Raw genomic sequence first — 15188 nt, 5'->3', positions numbered from 1 at the left:
GCTGTGGCTGTGGCCGTGGCGTAGGCCAGCAGCTGTAGCTCCGGATTGGATCCCTAGCCTATGCCATAGGTGCGGCCCTAAAAAAAAAAAAAGAAAGAAAGAAAAAGAAAAAAAATTTCTGGAATGTGGAGTTCCTGTAGTGGCATAGAAGTAATGAACCCAACCAGTATCCACGAGGATGCAGGTTTGATCCCTGGCCATGCTCAGTGGGTTAAGGATCCGGTGTTGCCATGAGCTGTGGAATGGGACACAGACATGGATCAGATCTGGTGTTGCTGTGGCATAGGCTGGCAGCTGCAGCTCCTTTTTGACCCCTAGCCTGCAAACTTTTATATGCTGTGGGTTCGGCCCTAAAAAGAAAAACAAAATAAGACTGTCCTGAGATACTTTTCACTTATTAGAATGGCAAAAAATCTAAAAGTCTGAAAACACACAATGCTGGCAAGCCTATAGGAAAAGTCACTTCATTTTTTGGGGGGGCAGGGAGAACAATGTATATCTATTACCTATTTAAACTATTTATTAAGAATGAGAAGGAGTTCCTACTTTGGTAGAGTGGGTTAAGAATCTGACTATAGCAGCTCGGGTCAATCCCCAGCCCAGTACAGTGGGTTAGGGATTTGGTACTGCTGCAGCTGTGGCTTGGATTCAATACCTAGCCTAGGAAGTTGCATATGCTGCAGGTATGACCATTAAAAAAAGCATCGAAATAGAACAAGGAGTGAGTCCATGAACTTACTTCAAATACCTTGCTTTTCTGAGGTATCTGGCACTTGATTAACTTTCTACTATGCCCTCATCCCTTGGTTTCTATGTCACTGACCTCAGACCCTGTCCTCTTCTCTGACATCCCCTTACCTACCAAATGTTCTAGGAGTCCAACCTTTGTCCTCTTCTCTTTCCATTCTGCATGCAATCTTGCTGTTCATGGTTTTAATTACAACGTATATACTGGTTATACCCAAATCTCTATCCCCATACCAGACTAATGGTATCCAACTGGTGAGTATATCCAGTTACTTACTGAAAATCACCTACATGTTACATAGACACCTTAAGTTCGACCTGTCCAGAGCTGAGCTCCTCAAATCTCTTCCTCCTTCCATATTCTTTTAGTGATCAATACCACCACCTAGCCAAGTCCTCTAAATTTTACCTCCCCGACATCTCTCATATCCATCCCACTGGCTTTAGTTCTATGACTACTGCCCTAATTCATGTCTCCCCTTCTCTAGCCCAGACTATTGAAACCATCAGACAGTGCTACCTCTAGACCCGCACCCGTCTAATTCATCTGCCTATATATAATTTTTGGACATAAGGTGAAAACAAAATTATTGAACTGTCTGCTCAAAAATTTCTTACTACCTATAGGATAAATTCTGAACCCCTGAGTATACAGGGCTTTCCATGATCTGGCTCTTATTGTCCTCTTCACTCTTAATTTCTTTCTATAACGATATAATAGGCTCAAACCATTAAGATAATCTAGCTTGTAGTGCAATAACTGCATTAAAACCCATAACCAGGAGTTCCCGTCGTGGCTCAGTGGTTAACGAATCCAACTAGGAACCATGAGGTTGTGGGTTCAATCCCTGACCTTGCTCAGCGTTGTCGTGAGCTGTGGTGTAGATTGCAGACGAGGCTCGGATCCCGAGTTGCTGTGGCTCTGGTGTAGGCTGGCAGCAACAGCTCCAATTAGACCCCTAGCCTTGGAACCTCCATGTGCCACAGGTGCGGCCCTAGAAAAGACAAATAAATAAATAAATAAATAAAACCCATAACCAATCAGAACTAAAAGTTACATATTCTTCAAAAGTCTACACAATGAAAAAAGTTAGATACTCTGCCATAGTATGACAACCATCAGCTTCTAGCAATGCTAACTTTTAAGTGGCACATTCCAAACTTTTGACAGTTTCTTACCCCTGAGGACTCCTGTAGCAAGAGGAATGAGATCACCAGAAGGAGTTTGCTTTTGGTGCCAAGGCCTATGTAAGGGCTATATCAACTCTAGAGCTTTCTGTCATCAAGATCCACAGGGACCTTGATTGGCCTGACATTCACAGAGTAAACATGTTCACTATGCTGATATCACACTGATTAGACTTGGTAATTGAACCTCAGGACCTAGACACCTTGGTAAAACACATACATGGCCAGAGTGTAGGGGGGAAATGTCCCACAAAAATTCCCATCCCCATAAAAATTGTTGGAATTCAGTGGTCCAAGTCAGGTTAAGATATCCCTTCCAAGACGAAGAACAAGTTGCTGCATCACTAAGAAACTTAAAAGTCTAGCAGATCTCCTTGGATTTTGGAGGCAACATATACCTCATCTGGGTGTGCTACTTCAATCTACTTACTTTAGTAAACCAATTTTGATCCAGTTTTCAGAGGGCTCCATAACAGGTTCAAACTCCCAGGCAAGCTATTCTATCACTTGGGCCCTAAGACCTGGAAGATCTCATGGTAACTGAACTACTTGCGACATGAGGGAGAGCCTCTGGCAATCCTCTGCAGGTGAACAACAGCACAGATCTTCAGACTGGGGGCAAAGCTACGCAGTCTTTTGGGGAATTATTCTCCTCTTCGGTAACAGCTTCCAGCTTGCTGCTAAATTCTAGTAGAGACTAAACTCTGGCCATGGGTCACCAACTTACCATATAACCTGAACTCCCTAGCATGTACTGGATGCTGCCAGATCCAACAAACCATAAAGTTGGGCATTCACAGCAGTGCTTCATCATCAAATGGAAGTGATATATGTGAGACTGGGCTCAGGCAGGTCCTGAAGACACAAGCAAGTTGTGTAAGCAAGTGACTTGAATACTCATGGCTCCCACTCGTGCTCCATTGCGTCCTCTCAACTTAAACCTCTCACTTCATGGAGAGTTCCCCATGACCAGCTGACAGGAAGACTTCAGGCCTGCTGTTCAGATGATGGTTCTACATGAACCACCTAGCATCAGCTGAAAGTAGACAGCTGTGGAATTACACGCCTACTCAGGGTTGACCGTAAAGGATTTTGATGAAGAAAAATCTTCCCAAAGGGCAGAACTTCAAGAGATAAAATAATTTTTCATCTTTCCTGGAAGGGGAGAGCTGGCCACAGGTGTGCATTTACACTGAATCAAGAGCGAATGGCAATTTGGCAGGATGACTAGGGACTTGGAAGGGATATCACTGGAAAGTTAAGACAAGAGGTTTGGGGAAGCAGTATGTGGACTGAGCTTTCCAAGCAGGTACAAAGAATGTGAAGATATTTGTGTTCCACCAAAGAACTGCCTCAGCAGCAGAGTATCTTTTTTTGTTGTTGTTGTTGTTGCTATTTCTTGGGCTGCTCCCGCGGCATATGGAGGTTCCCAGGCTAGGGGTTGAATCGGAGCTGTAGCCACCCGCCTACGCCAGAGCCACAGCAACGCGGGATCCGAGCCGCGTTTGCAACCTACACCACAGCTCACGGCAACGCCGGATCGTTAACCCACTGAGCAAGGGCAGGGACCGAACCCGCAACCTCATGGTTCCTAGTCGGATTCGTTAACCACTGCGCCACGACGGGAACTCCAGCAGCAGAGTATCTTACCAACCAAGAGAATAAAATTACCTGTTTTGTGGATGGCAGTCAGCCACTTTTCACACCCACCCATGTCTTACCCAATGTACACATGATCAAGGTGGCTGTAGTAAACATGAATAGACCTGGAGATTATGATACTAAGCGAAGTCAGAAACAGAAAGACAAATTACCATATATCACTTAGATGTGGAATCTTAAACACAACATAGGAGTTCCCTGGTAACCTAGCAATTTAGAATCCAGTATTGTTACTGCTGTGGATGGGGTCACCGCTGTGGTGCAGGTTCCATCCCTGGCCTGGGAACCTCCACTTGCCATGGGTGTGGCCAGAAAGTAAATCAATAAATAAAAATAAAATATGACACAAATGAACATATCTATGAGACAGAAAGACTCACTGATATAGAGAACAGATCTTAGTTGCGAAGGGGGGCAGTGGGAGGTTTGGGAGTTTGAGATCAGCAGATGGAAACTCTTATATACAGGATGAATAGACAACAAGGTCCTACTCTATAGCGCCATATGGTATAGGTCCTACTATACCAAAGTCCTACTGTATAGTGCCGGGGAGTCATATTGAATATCTTGTGATAAATCATAATGGATAAGAAGATTAAAAAGAACATATATGTTGGAGTTCCCATCGTGGCGCAGTGGTTAACGAATCTGACTAGGAACCATGAGGTTGCGGGTTTGATCCCTGGCCTTGCTCAGTGGGTTAAGCATCTGGTGTTGCCATGAGCTGTGGTGTAGGTCGCAGACGAGGCTCGGATCCTGCGTTGCTGTGGCTCTGGTGTAGGCTGACAGCTACAGCTCCGATTAGACCCCTAGCCTGGGAACCTCCATATGCCACGGGAGTGGCCCTTAGAAAAGGCAAAAAGACAACAACAACAAAAAAGAACATATGTGTGTAACTGAATCGCTGTTTTGTACAGCAGAAATTAACACAACATTGTAGATCAATACATTTCAATAAAATTAAAAACAACAACAACAAAGTTGCTGTAGCAGCCAAGATAATGATTAGTAACATGGACTTTCAGGCACCAAGATCAATTTGGTTCTACTCAATGATGAGCACCTAGACTAACAACTGCAAAGACCTACAATGCCACCATTCCTGATACTGGATCAATTCCATCATGGAAGGGGTAGCAATATCCTCTTACTAGAATACTCTGGATATGGATCTATCTTCATTGTCCTCAGTATTTCTGTCAAAACCATCATCTACAAACTTACAGAATGCCTTATTCCTCATCACGGTTTTCCACACAATACTGCTTCTGACCAGGGGACTTATTTTATGGGTAATTATAAAGCACAACAATGGGGAATTCATAGTCTTACTTACCAGAGCTGGCCTGAAAAAACAGTGGAACAGCAGGCATTATCAATTTATAATCTCTCAGCTCCAAATCTATCCTTCTTTGTGTTACTAGGCTGAGCGTCATAAACAAGGGCTCCTTTTTCTTCTTTTTTTTTTGGTCTTTTTAGGGCTGCACCAGCCCCATAAGGAGGTTCCTAGGCTAGGGGGTCAAACTGAAGCTGTAGCTATCGGCCTACACCACAGCTCACGGCAACACCAGATCCTTAACCCACTGATCAAGGTGAGGGATCGAACCCAAGTCCTCATGGATACTAGTTGGGTCCATTAACCACTGAGCCATGATGGGAACTCCCAAGGACTCCTTTTTCTTTCCTTCTTCTTTTTTAAGGGCCGTACCTGTGACAAATGGAAGTTCACAGGCTAGGGGTCAAATCAGAGATGCAGCTGGGCTGCAGATCCAAGCCACATCTGCTACCTATGTCGCAGCTTGCAGCAATGCCAGATCCTTAGCTCACTGAGCAAGGCCAGGGATCGAACCTGCATCCTCAGGATACTAGTCAGGTTCTTAACCCACAAAACCTCAGTGCGAACTAGGATTCCTGTCTCAAATGACTCATTGGTATTGGGTTTTATTAAAGTCACTATAAGACCATTGCAAAGTGATGGAGAGAAGAAGGGGCTTCTCTTCCTATGGAGTGTTTTTATTTCACATGGCAGTTAGTGTATTTGTGTACAGGTCTAGTATTGCTCACCTCAGAGACCATGGCAGACTGGCTCCTCATACATACTCTGGCTAATTTCTCAGCCTCCCAGCAGGCCAAATCTATGGATCAGCTCCAGTTCCTTGCTCTAGCAAATGTCACTGTCATGACAGGTTGCATGTCCCTGTAGCAGCCACACCATCTCCAAAGAGGTCTAAAACTCAGATTGGGAAGGAGGCTGAAGGAAGCTATTTTATTAATTCTTTCTTTGTTCACTCCTTTATCCTGGAGGGTAATCACTGTTCTGCACATGCTATTTTTTTTTTGGTCTTTTTTTGTCTTTTCTAGGGCCGCACCTGCAGCACATGGAGGTTCCCAGGCTAGGGGTCTAATCGGAGCTGTGGCCACCAGCCTACGCCAGAGCCACAGCAACACTGGATCCGATCTGCAAGTCTGCAACCTACACCACAGCTTATGGCAACACGGGATCCTTAACCCACTGAACAAGGCCAGGGATCGAACCCGCAACCTCATGGTTCCTAGTCGGATTCGTTAACCACTGAGCCACAATAGGAACTCCTGCACATGCTATTTCTGAGTCCCTTGAGTCTATTTTACCTGTTTTAGCAAAGAATCCTTTGCCAATAAATAGTCTTTGTTTTTCACTTTTCCCTGTTGAATCCTTGATATGGTTTCTACCTTCTGAGTGATACAAATGGCTTTTTGAGAATATCCACAGTACCAGCCAGATACCAGTTGGGCTGGGATCACGTCTAATGTCCTCCAGTTTATGCTTTCATTCAGCAACCGATTTGTCCTGTAAGTAGGATTCACTAGCACGGAATTAAAGCGTGGGGATGGGAGTGAGAACTCTATTACTCCTAATAATCTACTAGCAAAATTTCTGCTTCCCAGCCTGACAACTTTGGGTTCTGACGGTTTGGAAGTTTTCATTCTCAGAGTTCCTGCTGTGGTGCAGTGGGTTAAGGATTCAATTCCTGGCCTGGGGAACTTCTACATGCCTCGGGTATGGCTATAAAATTTTTTTAAGTTTTCATTCTCAAAGGAGATATCCTTCTACCAGGGGACAAAATGGTGCCATTAAACTGGAACTTGAGCCTGCCACCTGGCCACTTTGTGCTACTCATGCCAATGAACTACAACGCAGAGAACAGGAAGTTCTTTATTGGCAAAGGGATGTGACCCTGACCATCAGACCAAAATAGAGGTTCGTTACTACATGAGGGAAGTGAGACTCCTGAGGCCATTCTTAGTATTCCCATGCCCTACGATAAAAGTTAGTGAAAACTACAACATGCCAGTTCAGGCAGGACTCCTCATGACATTAACCCTTTAGCAATGAAGGTCTGGGTTACTCCGCAAGGCAAGAAACTCTATGACCAACACAGGTTCTTGCTGAGAGCAGAAGGAATATGGAGTGGTTAAGAAAAAATATAGCTACAACCATGTGACTAATTATAGAAACAAAGGATAGCTGTATATTAGAAGTCTAATTTTGCTTTTATCTTTATTTAAAAAGTTAAATATGGGAGTTCCTGTTGTGGCACACACAAACCTGACTAGTAGCTATGAGGATGCGGTTTTGATCCCTGGCCTTGCTCAGTGTGTTAAAGATCTGGCGTTGTGGTGAACTGCGGTGTAGATCGCAGACATGGCTTGGATCCAAAGTTGCTGTGGCTGTGGTATAGGCCATAGCTGTAGCTCCAATTAGACCCCTACCCTAGGAACTTCCACATGCCACAGATGCAGCCCTTTAAAAAAAAAAAGAAAATTCTTTAAATTTATAAGTTACATTTAATGTTTTAAAAGATATCTGTTCAATCAAAAGTTCTTAAAAGTGACTGTTAGAGCTTCCGTGCCTGCCTGCTTGCACCTCTCACAAGTGTCCTATCTTAATAAATTGATTTCTTGCCTAAAAAAAAAAAAAAGGGACTTGTTAAAATTTGCTACACTTTAAATAGGATAAGATTTGTAAATTGATTCTAAAAGATTAAAAACTTAGTTTTAAAATTTTAGCTTTACTAAAAATAGAATTGCCATATGATCCAGCAATCCCACTACTGGGCAAATATCCAGACAAAACTCTAATTTGAAAAGATACATGCACCCCAAAGTTCATAGCAGCTCTATTTACAACAGCCAAGACTTGGAAACAACCTAAATGTCCATCAACAGATGAATGGATAAAGAAGATGTGGAATGTACATAGATAATAGAATACTACACAGCCATAAAAAATGCCATTTGCAGTAATGTGGATGGAACCAGAGATTATCATACTAAGTGAAGTAGGTAAAAAAAAAGAGACAAATACACATATGATTATTATTTATATGTGAATTCTAAAATATGACATAAAGTGGAATTCCTGGTGGTTCAGTGGGTTAAGGATCCAGTATTGTTGCTGCTTGGCTCAGGTCACTGCTGTGGTGCACGTTTGATCCCTGGCCTGGGAACTTCCACATGCCATAGGTGCAGCCAAAATAAAAAAGATATGAATGAACTTATCTATGAAACAGAAACAGACTCGCAGATCTAGAGAACCCAGAAACACACTCACAGGTCTACAGAACCAACTTATAGCTACTAGGGAGGGGGGTAAGGACAGACTGGAGTTTGGAATTAACAGATACAAACTATTATGTATAGAATGGATAAACAAGGTCCTACTGTATAGCACAGGGAATTATATTCAATATCCTATGATAAACTGTAATGGAAAAGAATATTAAAAGGATATATATGTATAACTGAATCACTGTGCTGTACAGCAGAAATTAACACATTGTAAATCAACCAACCATACTTCAATAAAATAAAAAGGTTTAAAAAATAAAATTTTAGCTTTTACAAATTGAATATTATTTTTTTAAATATAAGAATTCTAAATAGGCTTTTCTGTACACAAAGCCACTTCAACTGGGCATCAAGAAAGTAACCTACAACCAGTGGTATACTGGGGCCAACTTGCTAAATATTTAGGAATCTCGCAAGCTGGTTGTTAAACACAGTGTTATTAAAAATTAGCACAATTAATTTACATTAAAAATGAAGGTAATAAATATTCTAAATTTATCTTTCTACTTATTTTATTACTTCTTCTTTTTACTATTATCCACTTTTTTTTTTTTTTTGCTTTTTAGGGCTGCACACGTGGTATATGGAGGTTCCCAGGCTGAGGGTCGAATTGGAGCTGTAGCTGCCGTCCTGCACCACAGCCACAGCAACACAGGATCCAAGCTGTGTCTGCAACCTACACCACAGCTCACGGCAACACCGGATCCTTAACCCACTGAGCAAGGCCAGGGATCAAACCTGCGTCCTCATGGATGCTAGTCAGATTCGTTAACCACTGAGCCATGACAGGAACTCCCTATTATCCATGTTCTTGAGAATATTTTTAAAATTTTATCTATAACATGGAAATTACCATTTCTTCCTAATTCCACATTCATTGATGTCATGTTAGTAGCTTGAATCAGCCATGTTGGAAGTATTTATACCACAGAAATAAGCAAACTACATATCAGGGCGTCATGGATTAAGAAAAGCCTTGGGGAGTTCCCGTCGTGGCACAGTGGTTAACGAATCCGACTAGGAACCATGAGGTTGCGGGTTCGCTCCCTGGCCTTGCTCAGTGGGTTAACGATCCAGCGTTGCCGTGAACTGTGGTGTAGGTTGCAGACTCGGCTCGGATCCCATGTTGCTGTGGCTCTGGCATAGGCTGACGGCTACAGCTCCGATTCGACCCCTAGCCTGGGAACCTCCATATGCCACGGGAGCGGCCCAAAGAAATAGCAAAAAGACAAAAAAAAAATAAAAATAAAAATAAATAAAGTTAAAAAAAAAAAAAGAAAAGCCTTGGGAAAACTGTGCTCTGATATTCCAATAAAAGAGCCACACTCCAAAGAGGAGATGACAAATAAAATAGTATATAAGAGCTGAAAGAACTTTAGAGATCACCTAATAGTTTAAGGCAGTCCATGGAGACTCAGAAAGAACTCCAAGGGGAGTTCTGAAGCTAAGTACACGAAGTTTGAAAAAGAACAGTGTTCAAATACACAGTAGCACAAAATAGGGAGGAAAAGAAATAGGGAGGTCAAGAAAGAAACCGTGAGAAATGGCAGGCTGTAAAATGATTGAAACTTAACACAAATGAAATTCAAAGGGGTTTGGACTTTAACCCACAAGGCAATGGACGCTACTGAAAGTTCAGGGGCAGAAAAGAAGACATTAATCTGGTCAGCAGTACATCAGATGCCGTGAAGACAGTAAAACACTATAATTTTGAAAACTGTGAAGCAGACAAAAAAAAATTACATATAATAAACAAAAATCTTGAGTAAGGTGTTAAAAAATCAATTAAAACTCAAAGCTCAAAAGAATATATAAACTCTGTGATTCCATTTATATAAAACGCAAACCCATCTATACTGACAAGAAAGCAAGCCAGTGGTTGCCAATTGCTAGAGAGATGAACTACAAAGGGGCACAAGATCTTGTGGGTGACAGAAACATTCTGTATCATGACTGTAATGGATGCAAATAATTACAGAAACATATTAACTGATATACTTTAAATGGATGGAATTTTCCTTTGTGAACCTGGTAAGAAGAAAAAGAAAAACCACAACTCAAATTAATCAGACATTAGATGAGATATATTTAGGCATAAATGGAAAAGTTACACAAATGACAGCAATTTTAGAGGGCTAAAACCAAACTTCTAGTTTCCCTCTTTTCATCTAATTAGCTCTCGGTACCTATAGTCACTATCATTTTTTCCCCGAGATATTATGTGCAGATAAAAGCTCATTTCATAACTTATCCTTGCCCCATCCCCATGCTATCCAATTCTTCCCATTTCCTAACAATCTCTGGCAGGTAGCTCATTTTCTTAATCTGTGTAATGGGAATAACATTATCTACCTCACAGGTATAGCAAGAGCTTAAAAGTTATTGCCTTGCCTTAGTCATTTTCTACACATTGTATTCCTTGAAGGCAGATCTGTAAAAAGGTCCGAGGCAATCAAAACTAGGCTCCACAGACACAGATGCAGAAGACAAAAAGGAGTAACTTTTCCAAGTGTGTCCCTTACAAAAGTATTCCTAGTACCCTCTAGAATACGATCTATAAGTTCAAGACAGAGCAAGGTTTAAGGACAATACCAGGAGATCTAAATCTCAAGATCCCTGTGCCACTAATACTGGGAGGTATACCCGAGGATTCTGAGGGCTGCCACCTTAATGCGAAGTGACTCACGAGCAAGTAGAGTAACTGTTCAAACTCTGAACTCGGAGGTGGTTCAGGGAAGTCAGCGCAGCCCTCGGCTCTAGAAAGGCTGCAACTGCTGAAAGTAGCAAAATGGCTTTTGTTGGGCCTAACCGCCTTCCGGAGCATCCCCAAAGTCAGAGCAGAAGGGAACTGCTAAACCTAGTTGCCAGAATCCACTGGAAGTCGCTGCAATTGGAGAAATCATGAGTTTGCCGCCTTACCAAGTTTAAAACAATAAGCAACCCCAACTCCCACTTACAAAATACCCTACTGTTTCCTCTTGCTCCCCTGCCTCATCGTGGGGAATGGAACGAGAAGACCAGGCTTCCTGCTCCGCCCAGAGAAGGCCCGGAATCAGCTAGGGGCTAAAAATTGGGGACGGATAAAGCTACATCTGGCTACAGACTCTACAATGAGATGGTGTAATCCCAGCGTCAGACCCGCTCAGGCCCTCATACTGGGGCCCAGAGATCCGCGGGGCACCGCAGCAGCAGCATTCGTGGGACTAGGAGAACGGTAGGTGGCCAACCTCACCTGCCGCTTGTTCATCCGCCGCACATCGTCCAGAAAGTCTAGAGACAGCATGGCGCGGCTGGCGAGGGGACGCGAGCAGTAGGAGAGACGAACTGTGTTACCAGCGGGAGGAACGGCTGGCTCACCGGCCGCGCTCACACTGGACAGGACCCCGCGGCGCCCGCACTTCCGCTTCCGGGGCGGAACCGGCGCAGCCCTGCCCCTTCGCTGCGGAAAACAGACAAAGGGACGCGTGACCTTCCTAATCCAGCCTCTTGCCTTAGCTTCGCTGTAGAAGGGCTTTCGTATCCGGTACCTCGGCTGCTGCAAACAGACCGAAACCCACTTCCCCACCTCAGCCCCGCGGCCCCACACGGAGGCGGCCACTCGGGTTTAGCTAGAAGGCCGCCCTGCAACCTCCAGAAGGCGGGCCCTGGTGCACACCTGGCTAATAGGGAGCTGTGTCTCTGGGGTTTGCGAGTAGAACCGGCCTCTGATTGGCTGGCGCGTTCAAGCCGGGGCCGCGGGCCTGGGTGTGGCCCTGGACGTGTCCCCAGCCCGGCCTCCTCTGGTAGGGCTGGTCTACCGAGCTAAGGGAAACTGAACGGCTCTATTTCAGTAGTGCTGTTGGGTAAGGGCGGAATATATGAGAGACTTGCAAAGCACTGCCTGAACCTTTCAGGAGTTTAAGAAACTCTTGGTTCGAGAGAAAGCAACCCGGTAGGATTAGAAAACTAATGTGACAGTGTGATAAGACCATCTGTGGTGCGGATTGTCAGGTAGTCAGTCCCTTCCTCCTTCATCTTGACCTAACAGGATCTGATAGTATCCCTGACAAGAATCTCCTGGGTTTTTTTTGTTTTTTGTTTTTTTGTTTTTTTTTTACCTTGGGCACCACAAGGTGACTCTTATCGCTTATTGCTGTCTGTACAGCTCTTCCTTGGCTTACATCCCAATGAAACCATCATAAATTGAAATTATGATAAGTTGGGAGTTTCCATTGTATCTCAGAGGGTTAAGAAGCCGGCTAGTATCCCTGAGGATGCGGGTTGGATCCCTGGCCCCCAGCTTTTTAACAGTACCAGACTCTTTTCTTCATATGTTTTAACACGTAAAAACAATACATGCGTACATTCTCATTGTAAAAGATTAAAACATGACAGGCAATCTAGCCACTCCACTGCTGGGTATATACCTGAAAGAATTCAAAGCAGGGTCTTGAAGAGCTGTTTGTATACCCATGTTCATAGCAGCATTATTCACAATATTTAAAAAGTGGAAGCAACTCAAATGTCCCTCAATGAAGGAATGAATAACAAAGGAAGTATAAACATACTATGGAATATTATTATGGCTTAAAAAAGAATGAAGTCCTATATGCTACCACATGGATGAACCTTGAGAACATTATTCTAAGTGAAATAAGCTGAATACAAAAGGACAAATACTGTCTGAGTCCCTTATATGAGGTACCTAGAAGTAGTCAGATTCATAGAGACAGAAAGTAGAACAGTGGTTCAAGGGTTAGGGGGAGGAGGAAATGGGGAGTTGCTTAATGGATACAGAATTTTAATTTTTCAGGATGGAAAAGTTCTGGAGATTGCTTGCACAGCAATGTGAATGTACTTGACACCACTGAACTCTACTCTTAAAAATAGGTAAGATGGTACATTGTTTGTTATGTGGATTTGACCACAATTTGAAATTAAAAAGTGAGTAGAATGTGATGATTCTTTTTGCTCTTAGAGAGTCTCTTAGAGAGTCTTAGAGAGTCTCTCCCCTCTCTAAACCCATCATCACTATTAAAAGTTTTGGAGAGTTCCCCTGTGGCTCAGCAGTAACTAACCTGAGTAGTATCCATGAGGACTCAGGTTCAATCCCTGGCCTTGCTCAATGGGTTAAGGATCCATCATTGCTGTGAACTGTGGTGTAGGTCAAAGACACAGCTCAGATCTTGTGTTGCTGTGGCGTAGCTGCAGTTCTGATTCTACCCCTAAACCAGGAACCTCCATATGCCTCAGATGTGGCCCTGGAAAGCAAAAATAAATAAATAAATAAAGGTTTTTGCTGGAGTTGCCGTTGTGGCACAGTGGTTAACAAATCTGACTAGGAACCATGAGGTGGCGGGTTCAAACCCTGGCCTTGCCTAGTGGGTTAAGGATCTGGCGTTGCTGTGAGCTGTGGTGTAGGTTGCAGACGTGGCTCAGATCCCGAATTGCTGTGGCTCTGGCTCTGGCGTAGGCCGGTGGCTAGAGCTCCGATTCAACCCCTAACCTGGGAACCTCCATATGCCGAGGGAGCGGCCCTAGAAAAGGCAAAAAGACAAAAAAAAAAGTTTTTGCTTTTGTTTTTTTGGCCACACCCTCAGCATTTCGAAGTTCCAGGGCCAGAGCCTAGGCCATAGCAAAGAGCAGCAGTGACAACACAGGATCCCTAACCCACTGTGCCTCCAGGAAATTCCAACAATTTTCCCTTATAGTGCTTTTTCCCCATGTACTTAAAGTTTACACTCATTTTTTTACATAATTGGGATCACACTGTACATTTCCTTTCAGTTTTTGCTCTCTTCCACTTCAGTGAGTTCTCTAGTCACATGACTGGGCAAATATCTCCTAATCTATCAGCATTTTTCCAACCTGAGATCCCTGGACCAGTGATATATCAAGTTATCTACAGGCTATTTCAGCAAGATGAGAAACTTTGTTCCCATCTATTTCATAAATTTTAAATGTCAGATTAATTAGGATTTTCTCAGAAACCATGTTATATCTCAATAGTCATTTCACTCTTAAAAGTTTATTTTGTATTGGTTCTATAGTTTATCTCAGCTAATGTTCAGTTGGTAGGATGTAGTTAATCTAAACTAATGTATTATTTTGTAATATGTGTTATTTATGTGCTGAATTTGAAATTTCATTGTGTTGTAGTTTATTTCAATTCATAAAAATGGATCATTAATCAGATCAGTTAGTTGAAAATTATCTAAGTCAGGATGCTGAATATTTTCAAACTCAGTAAAAAAGTTGTAAGTAAAGCATTGCCCAGGAATCCAGTGCAAACATAGATGTGAAGGGTAAATCTGACTGTGCTGAGTCTGGGTAAGTCACAAGTGTAATGAATTCTGATGAGCAGTTGAAAAAGAAAAGTGCTAATGAGACATACAATGAGGCTCTAAGATGTAAGTTTTTATTAAACTGGTAGTCTATTTGCCCCTGGCCCCCAGTACATTACATATATTTCATTACATAGATTATGAAACTTAGTCAAACAAATGAAATTTTAGTGCCATTTTTGAAAAAAGTTCGGTGGCCAATCTAGTAACCACAAAAAATATTTTTTCTGGAGGAAGAAGATCCCACAAAATAATGTTCACTGATATAACATTGATAAAATTTCTTCCTAAAGGTAAGAGAAGTGATCAAAACTATAAAGCTATCCGGAGTTCCCAGAACCAATGGGAACCAGTGGAAACCAATCCAACTAGTAACCATGATGTTTCGGGTTCGAGCCCAGGCCTCACTCTGTGGGTTAAGGATCCAGCATTGCCATGAGCTGTGGTTTAGGCCACAGGTGAGGCTTGGATCTGGTGTGGCTGTGGCTGTGGCATAGGCCTGCAGCTGCAGCTCCTATTTGACCCCTAGCCTGAGAACTTCCATATGCCACATGTGCAGCCCTTAAAAAATAAAATAAAAATAAAAAAGTTATGCTTTTTATTTATTTAATTTTTTTTTTTTTTTTGCTTTTTAGGGCCACACTAGTGGCACATGGA

General features: G+C 42.8%; 1 protein-coding gene across 1 annotated transcript in view; it reads right to left on the bottom strand.

Annotated features, from left to right (window-relative positions):
* The window catches only part of SEC11A (SEC11 homolog A, signal peptidase complex subunit), a 46552-nt gene extending 34712 nt beyond the window's left edge, over nucleotides 1–11840 (bottom strand). The window contains exon 1 of the mRNA XM_047795926.1: nucleotides 11441–11840. Coding sequence (XP_047651882.1) covers nucleotides 11441–11491 — 51 coding nt within the window. The 5' untranslated portion in view covers nucleotides 11492–11840. The remainder of the gene's footprint in view (nucleotides 1–11440) is intronic.
* Nucleotides 11841–15188: the final 3348 nt, after the last annotated feature.

This window comes from Phacochoerus africanus, chromosome 9, assembly GCF_016906955.1.
Source record: "Phacochoerus africanus isolate WHEZ1 chromosome 9, ROS_Pafr_v1, whole genome shotgun sequence".
Taxonomy (NCBI): domain Eukaryota; kingdom Metazoa; phylum Chordata; class Mammalia; order Artiodactyla; family Suidae; genus Phacochoerus; species Phacochoerus africanus.
The sequence above is the reverse complement of the archived record's forward strand: the minus strand, read 5'-3'. Positions and strand labels throughout refer to the sequence as shown.